Source organism: Arachis duranensis, chromosome 2 (genome assembly GCF_000817695.3).
Source record: "Arachis duranensis cultivar V14167 chromosome 2, aradu.V14167.gnm2.J7QH, whole genome shotgun sequence".
Taxonomy (NCBI): Eukaryota; Viridiplantae; Streptophyta; class Magnoliopsida; order Fabales; family Fabaceae; genus Arachis; species Arachis duranensis.
Window position 1 is genome coordinate 79,174,559 of NC_029773.3, and position 26,991 is coordinate 79,201,549.

At 31.0% G+C, this 26,991-nt stretch overlaps 2 protein-coding genes across 2 annotated transcripts in view; one reads left to right on the top strand and one right to left on the bottom strand.

The window, feature by feature from the left end:
- The window catches only part of LOC107475204 (uncharacterized), a 23,000-nt gene extending 13,372 nt beyond the window's left edge, over positions 1 to 9,628 (top strand). Inside the window, exons 7-13 of the mRNA XM_052257690.1 lie at positions 261 to 726; positions 5,294 to 6,392; positions 6,516 to 6,791; positions 6,949 to 7,722; positions 8,526 to 8,987; positions 9,206 to 9,315; positions 9,454 to 9,628. Coding sequence (XP_052113650.1) covers positions 261 to 726; positions 5,294 to 6,392; positions 6,516 to 6,791; positions 6,949 to 7,722; positions 8,526 to 8,987; positions 9,206 to 9,315; positions 9,454 to 9,508 — 3,242 coding nt within the window. The 3' untranslated portion in view covers positions 9,509 to 9,628. The remainder of the gene's footprint in view (positions 1 to 260; positions 727 to 5,293; positions 6,393 to 6,515; positions 6,792 to 6,948; positions 7,723 to 8,525; positions 8,988 to 9,205; positions 9,316 to 9,453) is intronic.
- Positions 9,629 to 12,471: 2,843 nt separating this feature from the next.
- LOC107475276 (uncharacterized) lies at positions 12,472 to 22,530 on the bottom strand. Its single transcript, XM_021135675.2, has 8 exons — positions 21,907 to 22,530; positions 20,550 to 21,600; positions 19,732 to 20,192; positions 18,118 to 19,219; positions 17,693 to 17,974; positions 16,257 to 16,982; positions 13,741 to 14,670; positions 12,472 to 13,442 (listed from the first exon to the last, which is right to left on the bottom strand). Exons 2-8 carry the CDS (start codon positions 21,495 to 21,497, stop codon positions 12,564 to 12,566), a joined length of 5,328 nt encoding a protein of 1,775 aa, XP_020991334.1. The 5' UTR covers positions 21,498 to 21,600; positions 21,907 to 22,530; the 3' UTR covers positions 12,472 to 12,563.
- Between the last annotated feature and the right edge of the window lie 4,461 nt (positions 22,531 to 26,991).

Below are 26,991 nucleotides of genomic sequence, written 5' to 3' on the forward strand. Positions count from 1 at the left end.
AATTTTAATTACTTAAAAATATTAAAAAAAAAGACCTTTAAACATCTTTAACTAAGTTGCTGGCTACCTTAAAACATTACATTACTTTTACTAAAAAGAAACTGACCTTTTGGTCTTTACGGTCATGTGCAAATTTTCCGAAAAAAATAAAAAATAGAAAAAGGTGATCTTCGGGATTTGAGCTTACAGCGTTTCTCTTCTGCCTCCTCTCTGCAGCAATCACTTGCTTTCTTTCACGATCTACATTCCAACATCCATGTCTTCTTCGGAACCGAAAAGATGGATATACGACGTGTTCTTGAGCTTCCGAGGCGAAGACTCTCGCAGCACAACCGCCTCACATCTCTACAATTCTCTTACTCAAGCCGGCCTTTACGTTTTCCGCGACGATGAAGAGCTTCAGAAAGGAGACCAGATCTCGCCCTCACTGATTCGAGCAATAGAAGCTTCTAGAATCTCTCTGGTCATTCTGTCGGAACATTACGCTGCCTCAACATGGTGCCTGGAAGAGTTGGAGAAGATAATGGAGTGCCGGAGAAGCATAGGTCAGTGGGTTATTCCGGTGTTCTGTGATGCAAGTCCTTCAAAAATACGCCTTCAGGAAGGTCCTATCGGAGAAGCTTTCCGGCAGCATCTGCAAACGTTCTCAGAGGACAAAGTCAATCTTTGGAGGGCAGTCCTCCGCCAAGTTTGTAGCTTTTCAGGGGTGGATCTCCGATGTTCCAGGTATTTCAATTTCAATACTACTCCTATGTTATAAGCAGACAAGTCTAACTCTAAACTGTATTAAAAACCGGGTCAGTTTTTGCCTTTTTCGTGGTATTAGCTCTTAATGACTAATTTATTATAGGCATGAAAAAGTACAATAGTTAGTCGAAAGTCAAAATTCTAGCTCAGAAATCAGAATTTTTTTTGTTTTTTATGGTATTTTTTTGTTTTCTTTCTAACAAGTCCTAAATTAAAACTAGCTGTCATTGTAATTTTTAAATACATCAAAAGAAGATCTCTCTACTTAATTATCACTAGTTTTAAAATTAATTACATGAATATAATTATTTTAAAGAATTATCAATATGCCACTTATTTTACACTACAAGAACAAAAATTGTAGCAGTTTCATTTATATTTGTGTGAGACTTAAACTGCAAATTTTAACTTCATTTTAGTATATTTATATTTTATATAAATGATAGACATTTAAAATCTAACCCACTAATCAGGAAAATCATATTTTTTAATTTTGAAATGAATTACATACTTTTCTTAAACATCGAATTGAACATATTATATAATTGGTTTTGAGTTGGTAAAGCTAGAAATTTAAATATTTAAAAAATTGACTAAATTTCAACTAAATATAATTATTATACCTATTTTTTTTAAAGATATTTTTATTTTATTGCTAAAACAAAAGTAGATTTTTTTCAAAAAATAAAATAAAAAAATTCATTAATTTCCAAAATAATAGATTTAAACTTTATTTTTGAATTTTTTTTTGTATTTAAGACAAATTCGTCCTACACCAGTAAATTTTATATAAATTATGGAAATTAAATAAATTTTTTTATTTTATATTAAAAAAATTCAAACAAAAGGAGCTTTACCGCTGTTTCAATTAACACAAGGAAGGGGGGTTTTCCAAAAGAAAAAATTATTAAAAATAAAAGTAAAGTAACAATTAGGTTATGAAAATTTTGATTTTAGATTAAGGTGAGTTCTATGGTGTTTTTGTTATGGTGTTTAAATTGTCTAACTTTTTTTTTTAAATAAAAAAACAAAATATTTAAAATAAAAAATAAATCATATAAAATTTATTAAATATTATTTATTTACCTTTTCTAATAATTTAGGTACAAAGTAATCGATACCATAACATTCACTTTAGATTAGTTAGTCACCAAAAAACATACCAACTTGATTTTTTACTATAACAAATAATAAATATGTGATTAGTGGCGGAACTAGATTTTTTGTTTGGAGAGGATTAATATAAAAAATATAACTAATAAGAGGCCAAAAATAATAAAACTAAGAGGCCAAAAAATATACCGACTCTCCTTTCTCTTTTTTCTCAATATCATTATCGGCTACTATCATTACTAACATTCACTATTATTCTCTATTCTTGCTGCATTAATTTATTATCACCTTTTCTTTCTCCTCTTTCTTACCAATCCACTGTCATTTTTTTTAATTAAGTAATTTTATTTATTTAAATACTTAAATTTAGTTTGAAATATAATCTTATGAATTGTTCTTTTTTGAATTTTGATGATTGAATATAGATATTCACTTAAACTATCGATTTTTACGTAAAAGAGTGATTTGACGATTATAGGGTGCATCGATGTTTAATTTGTTTAATGTAAGATTCTCTACTTGAGATACAGATTTAAAATTTAGTATGAAACTAAATAGAGACGGGGATAGACTAGTGAGAGAAAGATTATAAGGACAAGGAGAAAAAAAGGGAGAGAAGGTAACCGTGGCGACACTGAAATTATCAATGGTGAACAAAGAAGTAGGAGAAGAGATATGGTTTCATGGTGTCAAAAGGAAGAAAAATGATGGCAGCAGCGAAAACAGAAAATGGTGGTGGATGTTAGTGATAATGGTGGCCAAAAATAGTGGAGAGGAGAAAGAGAGAATATAGAGAATAGTGGTAGATATTGGTGATAATTAGGACCGGTTTGGGGTTATACTTCTCTTATTGACGGAGACTTTGACGGAAGAGTCAGAATGTCTGACGAAAGTAATGGGATTATGCTTTCGTTAAAAGGTGGAAAGGAGTTTCATAAAATTGTCAAGGATTGGGGGTGAGGTTTCACTCTAAAATTATTAATTTGGGAGGGGTCATTGCCCTTATAGGCAAGGACGGATCCAGAAATGATATTATGGGGGGCCAAAAACACATATAATATTAAAAATTATGTAAAAAAATTATATAATATAAGATGTATTACAAAAATATACCGACAGAGAATATATTTTAAAGTAAAAAAAATATGTGTATATTTTTTATTAACGAAGTAGTCAAATCTTCGTATCATAAAATTCACCGATAATAGAATTTGTGTCAAATTTTTCAATAATTTTCTTTTCAATATAACTAAAAGACAATTAGCAAGAAATTCATCTTTTATTTTGTTTCTAAGTTATTTTTCACAATATTCATAGTTGAAAAAGATCTCTTAATTGTAGCAGTTAAAATAGAGAGAATTAATACCAAATGAATAAAAAAAGACGACTACAAGAAGAAAAAGAATTCACTTTGTGAGATTTAAAATTTTTTATTTAATTAAAAAATATTAGTAATAATATATTTTTCATATTTCTTTAATATTATTACTTACTTTTTAGATATTAAAAATGATTAATATTTAGATTAGACTGAACTTTTATTTATACTAGACTAAATAATAAATAATTTTTTAAAAAAAATTAAATTATACATAATAACTTATTACTATTAAAAAAGTTGGGGGGACCGAGGCCGTCACTCACCCCTTATGTCCATCCCTGCCTATAGGCTGCACAATGCTCCGTCCATGTATGTGATGTCTTTCTATCAATCATCACGTAAAATTTAAATATGGTGTTTATATGTATCATTACTTGACGAGTTTATTTAAGAAAAATCGTTGTGCAAATAATAATTTTTGAAATGAAATTTTACCTGCTTTAATAGAATTTGTAATAAATAAAAAACAGTTAATAAAAATTATATGAAAATTTAAAAGATAATAAATATTTTATTATTCAAAATTATATTGTTTTATGCTTATATGATAGCAATAAAACATATCACTATAAATAACAAAATACTTTCGTTTTATTTGATACTATTTGTTAATGAAAGGATATATGTGTCCACTGTCCACAGTTTGTTATTGTAAAGACTTATCTAATTTTTTTTAAAAGACTAATTAATCTTATGTCAAAATTTTAAAAAATTTAATTGTTACTCGCTCTAAAGGTAATTATTATACCCTACTTATGTATGCGGAAAGCTGTAAATATATATTTATTAAAAAAAATTATTTTTTTAATGACTTTTTACCAATTTTTTAAATCGACCAATTAAATTGATTTTTTAATCAAAACAATCGGGTGATCCATGTTCTCTTAAGTATTAACATGATTGAATCTATTTACTAGCTAAGTTCTACGAACGATATTTTATTGATAACTAAATTTAAATTCGCGCATCATGAGAATTTTTTTATTAAAAATTAAAGCACTCTAAAATAGTTTAGTCAATTTTTTAATAAGACTATTTAGTCCAATTTTAAAAATATATTAATAAATGTTACTCAATATACAAATATTCTTACATATTTTGTATAAGCCTAAATGATCTTTTAAAATATTAATTTAAAAATTACTGCTCAATAATGGACATATCTGAATTCTAGGCATTTTAGTATGACAAATAAAGAAAAAATGAAATTTATCTTTTCTTAATCCCACGCGTTTATACACAAAAAGTTTAGTTTTTATATACTTAGTAATTTAGTAGCGTAGCTTATTATAATTCTTTTATATACTATAATAGATAATAAAACAGATTTTATAAAATGAAGTTTGTTTTCAAAGAGCACACACAATACTAGAATTTATAGATTAATATATGAACTAAGATTTTTTTTTTAAATATAATTTTTATATAATTGGAAAAATTAAAGTGAGACATTATGAGATTGATGTTGGATTGATTATATAAATGTTATTTTCTATGAAGAATTTTTTTTTGTGAAGAGTAAAATTGGACAAAGAGTAAAGACTTTTATAAAATTTATAAAACAGAAAAAAATATATACATTACACATGGCAAAAATTTTTTATGGAATTATTTTTTTATTAAAAAAAATTAATCTTCACTCTTCACCAAAACTTCACTCTTCATTATAACATTACCTTTTACTATGATATCTTAAAGGTGAACATGTGGATAGAATTTTTGTATGTTGTTGTTACAAAATAATTTTAGTGATAACATGACAAATTCATACAAAAGATAAAAATTCAGGGGGCATTAACTTCCTATAACACTACTTTTAGGCATTATTATACTAGAATCTTGTGTGTGGCTTTTATACAAAAGAACTCATACACTATCATGTATTATTACCTTGCTTCTCAAATCAATAAAATTCTTCTTTTATAATAAAAAAATACCAAAAGTAATTGCAACATACATAATAAAATTGCTTGTATGAACTATGTTTGAAAATAATAATAACAGTTTTATAATAAGTTGCTCGCAAGCCTTTTGTTCAATTAATTTTTGTAGGAATCAAGCTGAGGAAATCAATTCGGTTGTTAAAGAAATCACTAGGTTCATAGGCAATACACTCTTGTTTGTTGCTCAATATCCTGTTGGGTTAGAATCTCGTGTGGAACATGCGATCAGTCTCTTAAACTTGCAACAGTCAGAGAAGGTTTTGATATTAGGAATTTTGGGAATTGGAGGAATTGGAAAAACAACTATTGCCAAAGCTATTTACAATCAAATTCATCGTCGTTTTGAAGGCCATTGCTTCCTTCCAGATATTAGAGAATCTTGGAAGCAAAGCACTAACCGGGTTTATTTACAAGAACGACTTCTTTCTGATATCTACAAAACAACAAAGATAAAGATACATAACATTGAATCAGGAAAGTTTATATTGCAGCAAAGGCTTCCTGGGAAAAAGTTACTCCTTATACTTGATGATGTTGATGAATTAGACCAACTAAGAGCTTTATGTGGGAGTCGCGAATGGTTTAGTCCTGGTAGTAGAATAATCATCACAACAAGAAATGAGCACTTACTCAAAGTGTTTGAAGCTGATCACATATCTAGGATGTCAATTATGGACGATGATGAATCTTTCGAGCATTTTACTTGGCATGCATTCAAAGAAAAAAGTCCTCAAAAAGATTTTCTTGAACTTGCTACAAAGGTAGTTGCATATTGTGGAGGATTACCCCTAGCTCATGAAGTTATTGGATCCTTATTGTTCAATAAGAAGAAAAAGTTGTGGGAAAGTGTATTGGAGAAACTTACAAGAATTCCCAATCATGAAATACACAGAAAACTAAGAATAAGTTTTGATAACTTAAGTGATGATACAGAAAAAGAAACTTTTCTTGATATAGCATTCTTCTTTATTGGGATGGATCGAAATGATGTCATAAATATTTTAGATGAATATGATGCTGAAGTTGGAATAAGCACTCTTGTAGACCGAAGTCTTGTGACAGTTGATAAAAATAACAAACTTGGAATGCATGATTTGCTGCGAGATATGGGAAGAGAAATTGTCCGTGAGAAATACCCGAAGGAGCCAGAGGGGCGTAGCAGGTTATGGTTGCAGAAGGAAGTACTTGAAGTGCTACAAAAACACATTGTAAGACCTACATGCATTTTATTGTTTATGAAATCACCGAAGAAAGCTAAATGAACATAATATTTGATTTCGTTGTTGTACTTATTTGGTTTCTGATATAATTCTGTCTATTTTATTTTACAGGGTACAAAAGCTATTGAGGGACTAACTTTGAAGTTGACAAGAACTGATACAATTTGTTTGAAGACTGAAGCATTTAAGGAGATGAAGAAACTCAGATTGCTTCAACTTGCAGGTGTACAACTTGGTGGAGATTTTGAATATATTTCAAAAGATCTAAGATGGCTTTACTGGCATGGATTTCCTTTGAAATATATGCCTTCAAACTTTTCTCAAACAAGCTTAGTTTCCATTGACTTAGAATCTAGCAGTCTCAAATTAGTGTGGAAAGAGCCAAAGGTAAATTTTGAATATTTCTCAAACTTATTTATTTTTGATTTAAGGTTCTCATGGTAATGCTATTTTAATGTATAGGACTTAAGCTATGCTTTTATGTTGGTCATGCTTTCACAAACAAACTTCTTTCATAATTTATCTTTCTTTTTCCTTCTTTCAGTTCCTTGAGAGGTTAAAAATTCTCAATCTTAGCCATTCTCAGCACTTGACACAAACCCCTAACTTCTCATACTTGCCTAATCTTGAAAAGCTGTTACTCAACGACTGTCCACGTTTGACTGCAATTTCAGAAACCATTGAACATCTCAAATACATTCTTTTGATCAATTTGGAAGATTGCACAAGCCTTCATAACCTTCCAAGAAGTTTCTATAAGTTGAAATCTCTTAAAACTCTCATTATTTCGGGATGCTCAATGATTGATAAATTGGAAAATGATTTGGACCAAATGGAATCCTTGGTAACTTTGATTGCAGACAAGACTGCAATAACACAAGTGCCATTTTCAATAGTAAGATCAAAAAGCATTGGATATGTTTCTTTGTGTGGTTATGAAGGATTCTCACGTGATGTGTTTCCTTCTCTCATTTGGTCATGGATGTCACCAACAAATAATTTCTCATCTCAAGTTGAAACATGTATGGATTTGGAACTTGTTTCCTCAGATGTAGGAAAGCTTCGAAGTTTGCAAGTGGAATGCAACTCAGATTTTCAACTAGCTGAAGGTATTGCAAGAATTTTGGACACTCTATATGCAACATATTACAATGAATTAGAAGCAACACCAACTACATCACAAGTCTCAAACATGGGAAGTTCATCCATAATTAGTATTTGCAATCAATTTCAAATGAATGGATTAGTCAAGTCTCTTCTAGTTGAAGTGGGAGTCAAGAACCAAGTCAGCAACATTCTTAGGGAGAGAGTTTTTCAGGTATCTCTCTCGAATTTATTTTAATAACGTTTAACTTAGGGTAAATGGTCAAATTAGTCTCTAAAAATCACTCAATCTCTAAATTGGCCCTAAAAGATTCTTTTAATCAAATCCGTTCTTTAAAGAAATTAAATTAGTCATGTTAGTCCTCCCGCCACTTTGTTTGTTGATGGTGTCAAAATTTGCTAATGTGACACGTTAACTGATATCCCGACACACACTTAGAAGTCTTAATTGACTATTAAGATGATTAATTTATGAAATTAGATAAAATCAACTTCAAATTAAGAGATTTCCATGCCTCAAGTTCTCTTCACAATTAGGTTGTGATTTGATCTAATTTCATAAACTTACTATGTTAATAGTCAATTAAGACATCTAGGTGTATGTTAGAGTGTCTTTTAATGGGTCATATTAGCAAATTTTGACACCATCAACAAACAAAGTGACGGAAGGACTAATATGATTAATTTAAAATCTTTAAAGGACGAATTTGATTAAAAAAGTCTTTTGGAGACCAATTTAAAGAACGAGTAATCTTTCAGGAGCTAATTTGACCATTTACCCTTTTATTTTGGTGTATGATTATAGAAATGATAGATATATAGAGGATGTTTCCTCTTTTTTAGGATTTCCCACGTTTTTCTTACATATAGAGAATTTATCATAAGGTAGATTCTATTGTGGAACCAAATCTAGTGCCTTTGTTTTTAATTAGCAACAAGAATTCAGACATTAGAACATCATATTGTTAATTGTTTAATTAAATATTGATTTAAGATTTTATGAATTTTTCTTTTCAGAAATTGAGCACCAATGAGCATGACAATTATTTGTTGCCGGGTGACAATTATCCTGATTGGTTGACCTTCAATTCTGATGGTGCTTCTATAATTTTCAATGTCCCTCACGGGAATGGACGTGACTTGAAGACAATGACAATGTGCATTGTTTATTCTTCTTCTACAGACACCATCTCACTAAAATGTCTCAAGAATGTGTTGATAATAAATTACACAAAATCTACCATTCAAGTGTATAAGTGTGACACACTAGCTTCTCTTGAAGATGACGAGTGGCAAAGCATAATTTCAAGTTTGGAACCCGGAGACAGAGTTGAGATTGTGATTGTTGTTTATGGGACAGAATTTGTTGTGAAGAAGACATCAGTTTATCTCATATATGGTGACCCAAATAATGAAGATAGGGATGCTACCGATATGCCAGAAGATAAGAATGTTATTAGTTTTGGCAAAGCTAAAAATGTAAGTAGTTCTAACCCTATCACACTCATTCAATAATGTGTTATTTCATGGTTAATGAGAGGAGATTATTTTATACCAATTGGCATTAGTTTTTTAATTTGTAATCCAAAAATAATTTAACAATCCATGAACTAGTGATTCTACTAGTTAAACATGTTTGACATGCTGAATTGCTTCAACCAGTACAAACCATTTTCTTTGCTTCTTTGTGAGCTTAGAGATTTCATGGACCTTTGTCTCTCGCCTCCGTTCTGGTCTCGCCGCTGTTCTGGATTGGTGTTGCTGGTTTTCTAATTTGGAAACATTGCCTATCTGACAAACGAAGAAGGTAACCTCATTTTAAGGTATCAACCTATACCTGCTGCTTCCTCAAATATGTATAGAACCATTTTCTTCATCAACAAAAATTTGTTTTGTTTTCCATGTCTTAGAATTTTTGTTTTTACTATAGCTTTAAAGTTTGCAGACATGGATGCATCAAATTTTCAAATCATGAGAAGACTTTTCCATTTCTATTGTAGTAGACCAGAAGTATCAATGAGGAAATTAAAGAGGAAGGTAGCTTGCTATGAAAACACTCAAAATTTGATCTGTTATGCGACCTTTAAAAGGGAAAAAAAATAGTTGTTGAAAAGAGCTCTTGGCAACATTAAGCATTAGAGTTTTCTTCATTTTGTAATTAATCCTTTTCCTTTTGTTCAGTAACACTTCTGCCATTGTTTAAATAGAATTTAACAACTGTTGCAAATTCAATAATAATTTCCTTTTTTTAACTTATATCTATATTATGTTTTTGAGCCTATCTCACAAACGAACAAGATAGCACCATTACATGGTACAAACCTATACCTGTTTGAGAAATGAGAATTCAGTTTGTTGTTTGTAGAGTTTGGAAACTTATGTTTAATTAAAATGATGATCAAGTAAAATATTCATTAAAAAATTATTAAACTGTTATTTGCTTCCAATGGTTTGTTTAATGTGTATTAGTGTGCAGGAAATAAATTTAGTTTCCTATTGGGCCAAAGTTACATAAGCCCAATATTGATCATTGAAGAAAGTTCAGCCTTGGATAAAATAATTTCAAAAATTAACGGCTGAAACATTGAAATTAAAGAACAAGCCCAAAGCATAAGCCCACTTTGATAAAACAAAAGAATGATGAATCTGAGCCAAAGTCTCCTAGCATGTTTTGGTTACCGAGTCTCTTGTGTAATGGAATTAAAAAATTCAATTTGGTTAATTGCACACATTACTCAAAATTAAATTGAGTTTATTGTGCATTGAAAGTATTGTCTCTTCTCTCTTCTCTCTCTTGTCTTTGGTCACATTCAGAAAAGAAGAGTGAAAAAGTTATAAGAAGCCTATGAAAGAAAAATGTTATGAAAAAAGATTTGAAGAAAAACAAAAGCAAGATTTTTATCATTGAAGACATGATTTGAAGAAAAGTTTTAAGATTTTACTTGCCAAGAAAAAGAAAGATCTGCCTCGGTGAAGAAGCATATCTGAGATGCAAAAGTTCATTTCTATTTTTGTTCATCAAAGAAAAAAGATAGTCGCTAAGCTACACGTAGGAAGAAGCAAAAATAGAAGGCAAGAAGCTGTCATGGGTCACAAGCTCATCAAAGGTTCGAATCCTTTCTTGGAGCTAAAGACTACGGGTGATCAAATCCAAACTAATCCAAATTAAACCGCTCATCCAATCCAAACCGAAAATCCTGCACTAATTCGGATTTGATTGGATTTTATTTTTTACAAACCGTTGGATCGGATCGGATTTCAGATCTACTTTTCATAACCGATCCAATCCAATTCAAAACCGTACAATATACTATAATATTATTATTTTATTATTATATTTACAATTATACTTATAATATGTTCAATTTTTTATAGATTTTTATATTATTCATGTATTGCTATTATTTAATAAATATTTTATATTCAAAAGATTATTTATTTATTTATTTTAACTAACCTATAATTTTATTTCTATCATTATGCTATCGTTGGCTTTTTAAGATATTATTGAGACTTGTTATGTCATTGTTGATTATTTAAAATTTGATGTTGAGACTTGTTATATGTATTTAATTTTTTTAATTTATAAACCGCAAATCCAATCCAATCTAAACCGCTAGAAATTGGATCGGATCAGATCGGATTTTTTTTAAAAGCATCTAATCCAAATCGCACCGCAAGTAAAATTAGTGTTCGGATCGAATGAGTTTTTGACTCAAAACCGATCCAAACCACACTGCGAACACCTCTACTAAAGACAAGATCAAAGGTTCAGATGGAAGAAGCTTGAAAAAAAATTGAGAAAGATGAGGTAAGCTTGTATGCTTCAGCCTCGGTTCTCTCATCTCTCTCTGTTGAAGCCGCTGGCCCGCTGCTACTCTTTGGTAGGAGAAAAAGCTGCTGGGTTAAGGTTTCAACTTTGAAAGCTTCCCCTTCTATATTAAGGGTGAACGACCAAAGGTTGAGATCAAGAAGAGAAAGTGAAAAGCACAGAGTTCTCATAGCTATCCAAATTCTTTGAGTTATTCTCCTTCAATGGTGTTTATTTTGTTTTTTTCTTAGTTTTGTTTGTCTGAGTCTCATGGTGAAAAAGAAAAATATGGTAAGGTTTGTAAGAAAAAACCAGTGAGAGAAAAAAGACAGTGATCAAAATTAGAAAAAAAAAAGCCATTGATGTCTCAAAGTTTCTTTGTATATTTTTCTGTTGTGTGTCATGATCCTGTAGAGATCCACTTACAAGTTGGGTTAGCATTTTGCGGTTGAAAGGTAGGTTTTGAGTCCTAGTCAAATTTAGATTGGGTGTAGAATCTGGATTTGTCCCTAATAGGAATGTGTAGTTCCTAGGGAGAAATTGGTGTCTGTAATATTGTGAAAACATAGTGAAATTCCATCATTGTTGTGATGGAGACTGGATGTAGGCATATTGCACCTAGTGGCTGAACTAAGATATTTCTGGTGTTATTTCTTCTTCCTTACTTCTTTCTCAATTTTTGGTTATCAGGAGACAAAAACAAAAGTGTCTCTTAACTCGGAACGAGCCAAACAAAAGTATCTCTCAACTCGGCACGAGACAAAAATAAAATTTTTTTCGGAAGTTTCTTTGAAAAGGCAGAAATAAACATTCAACAAAAAGGGCCTAAGATTCAACCCCCTTCTCTTAGTAATCATTGTTTGTCAACAACAAAAAGTCAAAGCAATATCTGTTTCTATGTTTTGACTTAGAGTTTTCTGCTATGTGTTTTAACTTTTACAAATCACTTAAATGATGAAGTTTGTTCTGACCAAAGAAAAAAAAATAGAAAAAAGAAGATAATCGATGAAATTTGTTATGACTTTCTAGATCTCAATGTAGAAGACTAGAAGTATTGGTGTGTCTTGCATTCTTCAAGAAAGACTGAGGCATGAAGTAATTTGTCGGTTTTGGATGATCAAAATTACAAATTTTGAATGTTTGAAGCAAATTGAGTGATTATCGTTTGGACACTATGGCCAACACAAGTCTATAACTTTTTATTAATATTAAATGTTCTAATTATTACAAAATTGAAGAAAATTCTAATGTCTAGTGTTGCCATAAAGGGCTTGCTTCAAGACTGCTAGCTTCCTCTCATAACTCTGCTTTGACAACTCAGCCTTTCTGAATGCAGATTCTGATTCTTTGAGACTGCTCACAACCTCTTCATTCTCTTTTACCAAAGTTTCCAGTTTCCTATTGATATTTACAGATTCAACCTCACAACGTTCCACAGTGAATTGTAACCTATTCCTCTTCTCATGCAATGCTTTCAGTTGCACCTCCAATTCATTGATTTCTTTTGACATCTCATGGACCCTTTCTTTTCCTTTAGAAATTGAAGAAGAAAAGTGTCCCTGCCTGGCCTTAGCCGCTTCTAACTTCTCTTGAAGTCCATTCTTTGAGTCAATTAATCTTTGATGATTGTCTAACACTTCTTGAGCAGATGGAAAATCATTGAGAAAAGGTTCATAGAAATGCCTAATCTCAGTAATCAAAGAGTGAAGATCTTTAGGAATTTGTGATGACTCCATTATTTGGCCTAATTGAGCCAGGGATCCAAGAAGCTGATTCTTGATGTTAACATCTCCTACCAAAGCTTGTGGTTCATTATCCAAAAGAAGTTGCATTTTCTGAAATATTGAAATAATGGAGAGACTTGGAACTTCCGGTGATCCAGAAGTGGAGTACAAAATGTAGCTATCTGACAATGTTTTATCCAACTCTGCAATAAGCAAATCACTATCTTCATCAAGCTCATCTTCTTCTGCAACCATCATAGGTATTATGGTGGTGACTGGTGATGCAGGATTAACACAAAGATCCGTAGCAGAATGGGAAATGCAGATTGTTTCAGGTGTTCTCTCTACTGTCTCCTTGGTCAAAGTAAGCTCAGAATATGTATTTGAACCAAAAGGAATCTGTACAAGGTAGTAATTAAATAATTAGAAAAATGAACCAATAATTCGGGATTTAATTTTTAAATGAGAGTGTATCTGTAAACGTTTTCTAAATAAAAGTGTTTCACGTTGATATAGAGTGGTTCAATAAAAATGCAATGCATTAACAGTAACTACATTCAGCTATTTCTTGAGTGTCTTTGTTTGACAAGAATCAATGTTTTATACATTTGATTAATCCAAATCAATATTTAAATCATTCAAATTTCCAAATCAAGTTAAGACTATTCTGAACCGAGATACCATTTTCATTTCATACCTGAACTAAGGGAATAAGTCCTTCAGATTTTGAATCGAAACTCATGGTGGTTGAAATGGCTTCAACTGGCTGTCTTTTTACCAGGGCAGCAACATTGAGATTATTATTTACATTTTGATCTCCAATGGCAGCAACATCATCATCATTATTATCATCTGCTAATAGCATATCATCAACACTTGAAGAACTTGCATTCATATCAGTTGCTGCTACATAATTAGCACCAAGACCATTAGTACTTGGTGGTATGCTATCAGTAATAGAACTAGAAGCATGTCTGTTCAGATTGGCTATCGTATCATCATCAACGCTAGCAACAGTAACATCATCCTTATATTCTGCCATAGCATCAACACCAGAAACAATTTCACTCATACCAGCTACCGCTTCATGAACACCAAAAACAGTAACATCTTCATCATCATCTGTTGCAATGATACCAACACCCAAAGCGTTTCCATTCACATCAGCTACAACAACATCACCAATAGAAGGAACAATATCAACCTCATTCCAGTACTGTGAGTTTTTCTCAGTTGGTGGTTCTTCACCATATATGAGATAAACTATGGTCTTCTTCACAATGAACCCAGACCCTAAAGCAGCAATGACCTGCACTGTGTCACCAGGTTCTAGATTTGACATTAAGGTCAACCTGTCTTCATCTTTGAATGAAGCTAACTTATCTCCCTCATATAAGTTAGATGTGTTCTTTGTTTGATTTATGATACGCACATTTTCAACAACAAGACCTTCTGTTGTTGTGATGCATGTGGAAGAACAGAAAATAATGCGCAACATCATAGACTTCAAGTTAGGCTCATTCGTTTGAGGAACTTGAAATTTCACCAAGGAACCTTCACCACTGAATGCTAACAAACCCGGATTATTGTTGTCATAAGGGATTAGGTAATCTCCAAGCTCATTGTTCTGCGATTTCAGTGCACAACTATGCTTCACAACTCATTCACTAAAATATATTACATTTAAGATTTAACAATATAATAATATTCTAACAACTTTGGAAGTTGTTCTGACTTCGAGAAAATTTAATAATCAACCATGTGTAAAAATATGAATTCGATATTCACTAAATATACACAAATGTACATTAAATAATTTGTTTGCTCACTTCTTATGTTTAAGAAACACTTTTGTTAAACACTTTTCAGTTCGATATTTCTTTCACGTTATCGAGTTGTTAAAATAATATTACTTATCAAAATATATTTATATAAATTTAGATTCTTTCCACGGTTTGAGTTAAAGTTGAGGCCAATTCTATGTCGACTATAATTTGGTAAATAAATTTTATCTAACTTATTTTTTATAATAAATTTTATATTTTTAAAAATTATTTATTTTTATATTTTTTAAATTAAATATAAAAAAATATAAGTAACTAACTGAGCGTAATCAATTTTTTAAATTTTACAAAACGTGCACCCATTATTTACATTGGGCATGTTCGTCTTTTTCCTTTCCTTCTTCTTCTTCCTTTTCTTCTTTGCCAAATCCGCCCTCCGCCACACACGTAAGACCACATCACAACCTCCTTCCGCTGACCACCCCGGCTCCCCCACTCACGATGCGCAACGTTTCTGACCACCACGACTCCTTCCTTGCGTCGCACAGTCTCGTCAACCACTCCTTTTGCTTGGATATTTTTTCTCATAAGTTTTGAATGTATTTTTTTCTTATGTTCTGGATGTTTCATTATTTATTTTGGATTTTATATAATTAAAAAAAAAACTATACTTTGATAGATTAGAGTCGTTAAATAATCTATCATATTTGATTAAATGATTATCCAACGATTCTCAATTATCAACTAAACATAAAGTTTACTGTGTAGTTGAGTTTCCATCTTTTTTTTAATGTCTCTTTTATTAAATTTTAAAATAATTTTGAATATTTTTCTTTAGATTTTGGATGGTTTTTTTAATTACGTTTCGGATAATTTTTTTATTATGAATTTTTAAAATAATTTTAAGATTTATAAAATGAATTTTAAAATTTTTAAGATGATTTTAAATTTTTAAATGAATTTTTTGAAATTTCTAAAATAATTTTGAATGTTTAAAATAAATATTAAAATTTTAAAAATAATTTTATAATAATTTTAGATGTTTATTATTATTGAATTTAAATATTTTTTTAGATTTTGAATGATTTTTATAATAATTTAAATTTATATTTTTTCTAAAAAATTAGAAAAAAAATACTAGTTCGCCCAAATCTACAGTAGAATTGATTAAATATTTGATAGGAATGATTATTTCTATGAAATATATATGGTAAAAACTCAGGTACCGTTAATTTCACGTGAAATTGATACTTAAGAACTGTTAGATGATTTGATTGTTTTGACTAAATTTTCATCTAACGAGATATCAACTTTATCTGAAGTCGACTTCACCTGAGTTTTCACCAATATATATTTGTAGTTTAAAACTAATTCTTTTCCAAAATGGATATAATCAGATGAAAGAGTACAGGGAGAGGGAGAAAGAAACCTGTGAAATGGTCTTTTGAATTATCTGTGTAAGTGAGTTGTCCAACCCCATTTGAATCAAAAGGAAATTCGAAGATATTGATTCAGAAATATCCATCGACAATAAGTCATTGCACTTTGCCACATTATTGTCAGTATCCGAAGATAGATCTCCAACAATATGAAGCCGTGGATCGCATTTTGCCATCCGTGGACTATTTGTTAGTAGTGTTACATCCATGAAAACAGTTGATGAAGAGCCCGATGAACATTTTTCCATAATTGCAGACAACATATTAGTTGGAGAGGTCCATGACCAAAACATGACTAAAGGAATCACATCACGTGCCATTCCTTCGTAGCCACCCACAGCAACATATACCATGTTTCTTAATTTTGATAGCGCATTGGGCACTTGTATTATGCCAGTGTTATCTGCTTTTAGCACTGCCAAAGATTCCATTTGTTCCACATCTTCCTCTAACTTGTCAATCTTTGAACACCCAGAGATGATGAGAGTTTCAAGAGATTTCAATTTGTATATGCTTCTTGGAAGTAAAAGGTTTGTACAACCTTCTAAATCGATAAGAAGGATTTTCTCTAGACTTCCAATGGTGGGGAAAATCGAAGACAAATTTGTACAATCTTTGAGTACTAACTTCTCAAGATTAGGTAAGTATGAAAAATCTGGGGTTGTTCTCAAGTCGTGAGAATGACTAAGATTTAAAATCTTCAACTGCCTTAACAACTACAAGAAAAGAAAATTTTCAAAACTTACATTAGAATAATACAATGCAGGCTTACGAATTATGCATACACGTTAGGAACAACCACAAAATTCTAAAGATAATTAAGAATAGCTTTGATATCATTTTTATAGTTTTTAATTTTTTTTTCTTTATGTGTTATTAGTCTTGGTTTCTAACAGGAGAATGTGAATTTTTGAGATGCTAAAACCGGATACGTCACATAACAACAACAACAATGAAAAGCTTATGAAATTAGGAAACTAGCTTTTCTTTTGGATAGAACTTATAAATAAAGAAAAGCAACCATATAAGATATAAAAATGTGGGAGATATATAATATTTATGTATATAATTGTCTAAGTTTTTTAAATAAATTATAAATTCAATGCAATTCAAGTGATTTATAAATATAACAAGAACCAATAATTAATTTTTTTTATCATTTTAATTTCAATATAGAGGTTTTCAATTCCAATCATGCCATGTACATATAAAAATCAACTAACAAATCAGTTCTCAACATAAAATACATATTAAAATATAAAATACGATAAAAAAACTTAAAAAAACACATGTATTTATATAATAGTGACTAATTTTTGACATGCACAACATAGCATTTTTGTTTTGATTCATGGATTGTAGAGTTAAACATTCCCGTAAAAATTGATTAACGAACGAAAGAGAAGATTAATCATAGAATTCAGACCTGGGCCTCCTTCCAAAAAACTTTGAGTTTGCTGTTTTCTAACTCAATGGAAATTATGTTTGGTTGATAGCAGTCTTTAGGTGTGTATGTCAGAGGAAGTCCATGCCAACTCATCCATCTAAGATATCTTGAAACATGTTTGAACTCTCCATTAAGTTGTACACTGGCGAGTTGAAGCAATTTGAGTCTACTCATAGTCTTAAATGCTTCTGTACTCAAACAAATTGAATTGGTAGTTGGCAACTTCAAACTCAATCCCTTAACAGCTTTCAAATTTGTTCCCTAAATAAAATTGAAAAAAAAGAGGGAAAGGATTTGATATTAGTTGCTGGAAGTTAGAAACTGGCACGCATAAGTAGTAAAAGAGTTAGATTTCAACAAATAATCCTCGTTTCTTTTTGCATATCTCTCATACAATTTCATACCTCATGATTTTCTAATATTTGGAGCAGTGTTTCATTGTACCATATTCTACTTCGCTCTTCAAGTTCAGGTGATTTCTCACAAATTATTGCTCTCCCCATTTCTTGTAGCAGCTCATGCATTCCAAGCATATTATTGTTATCAACAGTTACAAGGTTTCGCTCTATTAGGACCCTGATTCCAATTTCTGCATGGAACCCACAACCATTTAATATCTTCACAACATCATTTCGATCCATCCCAATAAAAAAGCACGCAATGTCAAGGAATATTTCCTTTTCATTATCATCACTCAAACCATCAAAACTTATTTGTAGTATCTTCTGGACTCTATTGTTGGGGATTGATTTCAGTCTATCCAATGCACTCTGCCACTCCTTGATTTCCCTATCAAACAAATAGGACCCGAGAACTTCCAATGCCAGTGGCAATCCATTAGAATATTCAACTACATCTCTAGAGAGCTTAAAAAATTCATCCTTTGGATATGCTTGCTTGAATGCATGCCAACTGAAAAGCTCAAGGGATTCATCTGTATTCATCTTTTCTATGTCGAATGTGTGGTTAACACCGCACAATCTAAGAAGATGATCATCTCTTGTTGTAACAAGTATTGTACTACCTGGACCAAACCTATCACGACTTCCACACAACGCATTGAGTTGGTCCAAATTATCCACATCGTCAAGCACAATGAGTACCCTTTTAGTTCTAAGGCTTTCCATTAATGTTTGCTTCCCTGAATCAATATTATGTATCTTTCTTGTTGTTGATCTGAATACATCGTGAAGAAGTCGCTCTTGCAAGGAAACCTTTCCATTATCTTGCTGCCATGTTTCTCTAATGTTTAGGAGGAAGCTTCTGCCCTCAAAATTGCGACCAAGTTTGTTGAAGATGGCTTTGGCAATAGTTGTCTTACCGATGCCCCCCATGCCCTTTATCCCAAGAATCAGAACATCTTTTCTTTGTTGATTGTGTAATTTTTCAATCACCTTTTGCATACGAGATAGTACCCCCACTGGATGGGCTGCAATGAATAACTCTGTCTTATCCAGTAAACGACTAATATGCTCAACAATTCTTTTGATATCTTCACTTTCATTCCTATCAAATATATGGACCAGAGACAAGGAGCATATTATATCAGCATTTTTAGGTGCAATAATCGATAGAAAAGCATAGTTCTTTCAAGAAATTCTGTTTTTGAAAGGTCTAGAGTTTGATATTTGCTGAATCCCAAAAGAAATAAAAAAATAGTATAAAATAAATAAAAAAAGAAAATAATACCTATGTAAAAAATCAAGTAAACCCCAAAAGGCTTTTAATTGAAGGAACTTGTTACGAATATAACATATGTTAAACTGTTTTGTACTAGTAGTACATTAAAATTAAATTATTTATTTTAATATAATGAAATTTAAGTTTCATGTGCAGATATAATGTATTAAGTGTTTTGCACAAGAGAAATGCTAAGGAGCAATCATAATTTATTATTTTTTGTCATTACTTAATTATCAACTCAATTCTTTTAGTATAGTTCCTTTAATCTAATAATCCAACAACATACTGATGCTCAAAATCAATAAATTTTGATGGCCTTACAGCATTCAAAATACCTGGAGTTTATGACAGTAATTCCTGAAAAGTTACTCACTTCACGAAGATCTGCTCTCCAACTTTGCACTTTATCTTCTTCCACTGATCTTCGACTTATAAAATCTTCAAAGGCTTTGCCAAATTTACTTTGTTTCTTTTGATAACGCACATCTGAGGGATCTACTTCATAGAATATTGGAAAAACCACTTGACCTTTTGTTCTATGGCATACCATGATATTCTCAAGCTCTTGCAGGCAATATCTTGAATCAGCATAGTGGGTTGAAATAACAATGACAGAACATGCAGACAATCCAATTGCTTTTAACAATGAGATTGAGATCCGTTCTCCCCTTTGAAGTTCATCATCATCCTTGAAAACGGTAATTGAGGCATTTTGAAGAGATGCATGGAGATGTGAAGTAAATGTTGAACGAGTGTCCTTGCCTCGAAAACTCAAGAAAACATCGTACATCCTTCCCTGATGATGATGAATTTCCAAATGATAAATGATAGTGAGGGTAAATTGTAGACTTATCTAAGTGACTTGATATTGCTTCAACAAGATGCGGTGTTTGAAATTTTGATCTTTTCTATATATACATGTAAATTTATCTAGCTAAGATATTATTAATCATTTTTTAAAGTATAGTTAATTTTTGGAAGTGACTAACTGACTAAGGAAAGAAGAAAGAAGGATAATTAGTTTAATTACAAAAAGGAAAAGTATAAGCAAACCAATTTACTAATGCTTCTTTTGCTGCATTCAAATATCTTAAAATAAACTGCCATATACATTAATTGTTCATGAGAAAATAACACAGCACATAATATATACCTGAGCCTGAGTTTGAGATTGCTCTCTAACGATTTCTCTTCCCATATCTCGCAACAACGGATGCATTCGAACTCTGTTTTTGTCATCAAATGTTATAAGACTCTGCTCTTCAAGGAAACCAATTCCTGCAACTTTGCCAAGTCCAAAGCCATAATTTAGTGTTTTGAGTACCTCCCCGCTTTCCATGCCAATACAAAAGCTAGCTATATCAAGAAATATTTCTTTTTGTGTGTCATCATTTAAGTCATCATAGCTCATTTTCAAGACTTTGTGTACATCCGGATGGGGAAACCGTTTGAGTCCATCTAATACAGTCTCCCACTCTTCTATCGTCTTTCCAAACAATTGACAACCAATTGTTACAAGGGCTAATGGCAACCCCCCACAATATGCAACTACATCTTTTGCAAGTCTAGCAAACTCTTCTAAAGGAGTTGCTTGCGTAAATGCATTCCAACAAAGAAGTTCAAGAGATTCATTGTAATCCATTTCAGTCACTCGGTGCACATGATCAACTCCAACCATACAAAGCAGACGTCTATCTCTTGTTGTGATGATTATTCTACTCCCTGCACCAAACCATTCTCGACTTCCGCACAATGCATTCAGCTGGTCTATATTATTCACATCATCAAGTACAACTAATGCCTTTTTCGTGCAAAGTCTTCTCTTTAATATAGCTACTCCTGATTCAATGTTTTTTATTTTTATGCCTTGTAAGTCTTTACCATTCAATAGTTGTTCTTGTAGAAAAACCTGTTGGTTATTCTTCCACATCTCCCTAATGTTTGGGAGGAACTTTGGACATTCAAACATATGACAGTATTTATTATAAACAGTTTTGGCAAAGGTGGTTGTACCCACTCCTCCCATCCCCCATAGTCCAATTAGCACGACATTATCGTCTTTTCGCATATGACAATCTAATATTTGAACCACATCTTGCATGCGAGATTTTACTCCCACTGGATGCTTTGTGATGAACAACTCTTCCGAAACTAGCAGCGATGTTACACGTTCCACAATCTTTCCCACAACTTCAGCTTCATTTCTACAAAATTCAACCAGCAAAGATCTTAACGAGTACACTTTCTCCGGTGTGTACTTACAAATAACCAAATAATATCCAAAATTCCAAATAATAATAATAATAATAATAATAATAATAATAATATGTCATTTTACTAAACTTTTATTTTCTTTCTTTCTCTAAACTTTTTCTTTTCATCCAAATACACAACCTTTTCTATTCATTTTCTCTTGTGTAAGCTTTCTTTTAGCATCCAAACTATGCATACAGTAAAAACAGCGCTTCAAATTGTGAAAAGACAAAACAAACAAGCAGATATCGAATTACCTGTTGCTGCCTTTGTTGATTTCAAATCCGCCAATGTTAGCAACTTGAGTCAGCGCTGACCTCCATCTTTGGACTTTCTCAAGTGATGATGAGAGTCTTTCCTCATGTTTTGCAAAATCTTTTTCAAAAGAACCTCGCTGGTGGCGTACATATGTCGGATTGATATTGTAGTACACTGGGAGGACAATCTGACCTATGGTCGCTCTACACTCAATTATTTTCGACAACTCGTCCAGCCACCATCTTGAACTAGCATAACCTTCTGACAGAACAACAACCGAAACTCTAGAACCTTCTATTGCTTGAAGTACCGTGTATGCGATCTCCCTCCACTCATTAGCTCCTCATCTTCAGGGAAAGCATGAATCCCAGCATTCTTGAAACCTTGATAGAGAAATGAGATGAATCCGTGGCGAGTGTCTTGGCCTCGGAAATTCAGATACACATCGTACTTCCATGATCGAGTGGGGATTCGTTCTGCTGATTGGTAAGACATGGATTGATGGTGGATTAGTACGAAAACGAAAAGGTTTCGACGGTAACTTATGAAGAAACTCTATGATGATCTAAGGTCAACGACCACTCACCAATTGCATACTTTGCAAAGGTCATGATCATATGAGAAATTATTTTATGTTACCCACAAGAACTAGACTAGGCTGTTTTTTTAGTAATGGAGTATGATATCAGAAACACGGGTGTTACCAACCGGAAGATACCACGAATGAAAAATAGTGGCAAATTATATGATCGTGGTAATCACTTGCAACGTTTTGTATTTCTGTGGTTAAATTTTGTGGATTTTTTCGACGATTTTATTTGTTTGTGGCCAACTTGAGATACTTTTCTCATTTACCACAGACCTAATGATCACCGTGGCAAATTCAAACGATTTTCATTTCAAAATTTCGTCCTTAATTTGGTGTTTTTCTCCATCCCTTTCAAAATATTTTTATGCAGTTTATACTTTTTTTTCAATTTTTATGCAGGCTTTTCCAATTTCCCAATTGTTAGTTTTTTCTCCCTTCTTCCTTTCTAGTGCTGCCGCTGAAAAATTATACTCTGTCATATCTCCAAAGTTTTGTTTACTTACTACTAATTATGCGCTGATTTGGTTAATTTTTCTTTCTTGATTTAAAAGTAATTTTTTTTGTGTGGTTATGTTGTTCATTACTTTATAAAATCATATTGTAATATAATAAAAAAGACTAATTCATATACATACAATTTTACTATTTATATTTTTTAGTTGTCACTTTTTTTTATTTGTACTCTTTCTGCTTTCAGTATTCAATTACACAGTATGCATTAATTTAGAGACTTTAGTAATAAAATAAAATGATTCAATTAAAAATGAATGTTAAAATTATAAAAAGAATACCAAAAGAGTACAAAGAAAAAGTACATATTTATCTTTAACGAATAACTCTAACTAATTCTAAAAAATAAAAAATACTAACTATGATTGATTGAAATAATAACTAATTTAATTACTCACTATTAATTTACGGCAATATTAATGAACAAAGTTCTAACTCTTAAAATTCAGAATATTAGTTTTATATTATATTTTATTATTCTATCTATTTATTAACATTTTATTAATTTAATAAAAAAATAAAATAAAATAAATTTTATGGAAGTTTAGTTTTTAACTATGTACAAAATTTTTATTCTTTTTTAATTCAAAGGTATCAAATTCTTAAGTTTTAAGTTTATTTATTTTAATTTTTATTGATGCCATTTTTTTAAAATCCAACGGGTCAAAATTTTAAATTTTAATTTGTATGTAAAATTTTTGAAATATAATTTAAAGTTATAAAATTTACAATTTAATATTTTTTATTAAAATTAAATTTTATTCTAAATTAAAAATGATAGTTACTTCACTAAACAAAATTTAAATTAACATTTATAATAAGATAAACAAAATTTTTAGCGGTAATGTTAAATGTAACTTTTATTTAATAGCCCACTCACCCAGTTTTTACGATAACTCCTTCACACTATTCTTTTTTCCCAAATTTCTTATTTATTAGCTCCTGCATTTGATTCAAGTTTGATAACATGCAGCCAACTCCTCTAGCTAATAACATTTTCTTCAGTTTCTCCAAATCCGTAATTTCTTAGCTCCTGCATTCAGGTCAAGCCAACTAACCTTTAGAGTAAATCCGTTTTGCACAATCCGTTCATGTTTAAGTTCTGAGTACGATCGCATTAGACATTTGAGTAAGCAAAATCGGCGGAATCCGATTCTACGGCAAATCGCGAAGAAGACTTGAAGGAACCCTAGGTTGCTTCATTGCACCTCCTTCACCGTTACTCTCTTTGGAGGTAGTGCTCTAAATCTTGCCTCTCTAAAATACTGGTCGATTTAAATTTTCTCTTCTTGTTGTTGGTGGAGATGAGTGCACTGTCTTAGATTTGCATGTTTTATTCATTTATCCTTTTGATGGTATAGAGAACGAACTCTTGGTATAAAGTATAATTTAAATACATAAATATAATTATCTACTTAGTAGTACGATTAATTATATTCCTAATTAACTTTAGTTCTCTTTTATATGCTGAAATTCCTAAAATCAACATTATTTTGGTAATGCTCATAGTCATAGCAAGGTAGCAAACAAGAGTTATTATTTCCATTCCTTATCATTTCTTGTGTTTCTTACTTTTGAGTCTAACTTTATGCATTTAGTTCTGTATATTCTAAACCATTCCAGAAAAAGAAGTTCTGTCATTTAGATCATTACGGTAGCATCCATTCTTCAAACATGTAATTTTCATATACTTAACTTTTTCAAGAGTCTAGCCTTTTTGAATATTCCTTTTTACATGAGTGTTATTTTGTGATTATAATAATGTTAGTCAGTGTAGATCAAACTATCTCAATGAGAGAGATTTTAGTTTGATGTACGAAGAAAAAGGAAGTTCCAAGAAGGGTAAGAAGCATTCTATATGTTGATCAATAGAAATGAGGTGGCAGTAAAAAAAACTTCTTAAAAAATTGTAAGGATACTTTATTTGATTTGCTTCTTTCAACCTTTCTTTCATTATAACACTAGACAGTAGTTGACTATTGATTCTGTCAATTATTAAAGTGAAGTTGTTGTGTGATTGAAATTTGAAATTATTTAATAAAGAACAAAAAAAGAGAATTCATAATTGAAGTGGAGGCTATAGGTCATGTTAGACATAAACATCTGATGTGTCTACTTGGAGGGAGTTAACAGGTATTTATTTTTAGCAAAGCAAATCATCTTAAGTTATTATCTATGCTCTCACAACTCCTGAGTACATAGTATCTGTTTTTTTGTATTATCAATAGCATTTTTGTTTGTGTTTGTTTTAATATTTAAGCTACTAATGGATGAATATGTGAACAATGGTAACTTAGAGTAATGGATGCATGTTGCCATGGAACAATGGACACTTATCTAGAAGATCCGCATGCTCGATATGCTCGATAGTTAACTGGTAAGTTCAACTTTCTATTCTAAAATATTGATCTTGGTAATTGCTAACACATTTCTATTTTTACTTTTAAATTCTGTCTCTAAATGGTTTTGATTGCAATCTGATATCTTACTTACTTACATAAAGCAATTGAATTAAAAGTTGTTTACCAGGATATAAGTCTAGTAATATATAATATATTGATTGATGAGGAGTTTAATGAGATGTTTTATGTTGTGAAAATGAAAACTCAGCCTTATTGGGTATGCATTCTTACTTTTTTTTTTTACATTAAACTATTATTTTAAATAATATCTTGGAACATTTTTTTTCATGAATTAAGAGATAACACAATCTTATTTGAATGTTTTCGCAGGTACTCCAATGAAGACGTTAGAAATCTAATAATGATGCATTCTGATACTTGATTTTGTAATAATTTAACTCATTTAGTTCAGGATATTTACTTTTCAACATTATTATTTAAATTTCATATTTTTATTACTAAGAATTCTACTTATATGAACACGGCTAATTTTTTTTTTAATTTTGTACGATATAATTTTGTATTAAGTAGCATCTTTATTATATATATATTTAAATTTATCTTTTATGATTAGCCACGGAAAAAATCATGGCTAAATAACCCACTAACATTAGCCACAGACAAAATTGTGGCAAAAAAACTCAGTCCGCCAATATTAGCCACGGAAAAAATTGTGACAAAATTATACTTGTTGATTATATTGTTGTCATTTAGCCACAGTTTAGAGCGTGGCTAAAATAATAAAAACCGTGGCTATTCAAATATCTCCACGGATCACAAAACCGTTGCTAACAGGCTAAAAACCGTGACTAACTAAAAATGCGTCGCTCTTGTTAGCCACGGATATCCATTCATTGCTAATGCTTCATCGCCACAGTTTTTTTTATTTTAGCCACGATTTTTTCCGTGACTAATTACCGTGTTTCTGGTAGCATGGTGTTATGCACAGTTATAAAACAGTGATGTGTTTTTTATTAATATAGAGGTTTTTTCTTTTCTTATAAATTGTAACTCCGAGCCTCAGATTTAGTTAGCATGAGAGAATCAAGCCGAGCCTCCAATTTATGGTGCAATAAATTCAAACTCAGAGGGAACATATTGGAGCCTCCAATTTGTGTGGGGTTATTCTATTTATTTTCAACGTGAAAAAAAAAATCTGTGGATCATTTTGTGGGGAAAAAATTCAGAGCGCCTAAATCAGTGGGTCAGAATTGTAAAATAATTTTTTTTAATTACGAAAATATAAATCTGAAAATTCGATTTGTAATTATATATATACACACCCATGGGCTGTTGTGCAAACTTCATTTTCTTTAACTCACTCTTCTTTTCCTTACCGTTTTCAGTTTGTTCTTCTCACTTTTCCTGATCTATCTAATCTATCTATTTATAATATATAAAAACTGATTCCAACTTTCTCTACAATGAGTTTAAGTAATTTTTTTCTAATAATACCACATCAGCAATTCTAATGACTTGACAAAAGATAAAAATCAATCAATCACTATTTAGTAAAATATTTTAAAAAATTAAAACAAAAAACTCTTATCTATTATTATTCAATTGAAACATCAAGTACTAAT

Excerpts from the sequence above, each read along its gene's own strand:
- LOC107475276 (XM_021135675.2), bottom strand. The coding sequence starts at position 21,497 with ATGCAAGATGTGGTTCAAATATTAGATTGTCATATGCGAAAAGACGAT. Across the intron at positions 20,193-20,549 it reads AATCTCAAACTCAGGCTCAG|GGAAGGATGTACGATGTTTT; the intron begins GTATATATTATG and ends CATCATCATCAG. Across the intron at positions 13,443-13,740 it reads GACTTATTCCCTTAGTTCAG|ATTCCTTTTGGTTCAAATAC; the intron begins GTATGAAATGAA and ends TACCTTGTACAG.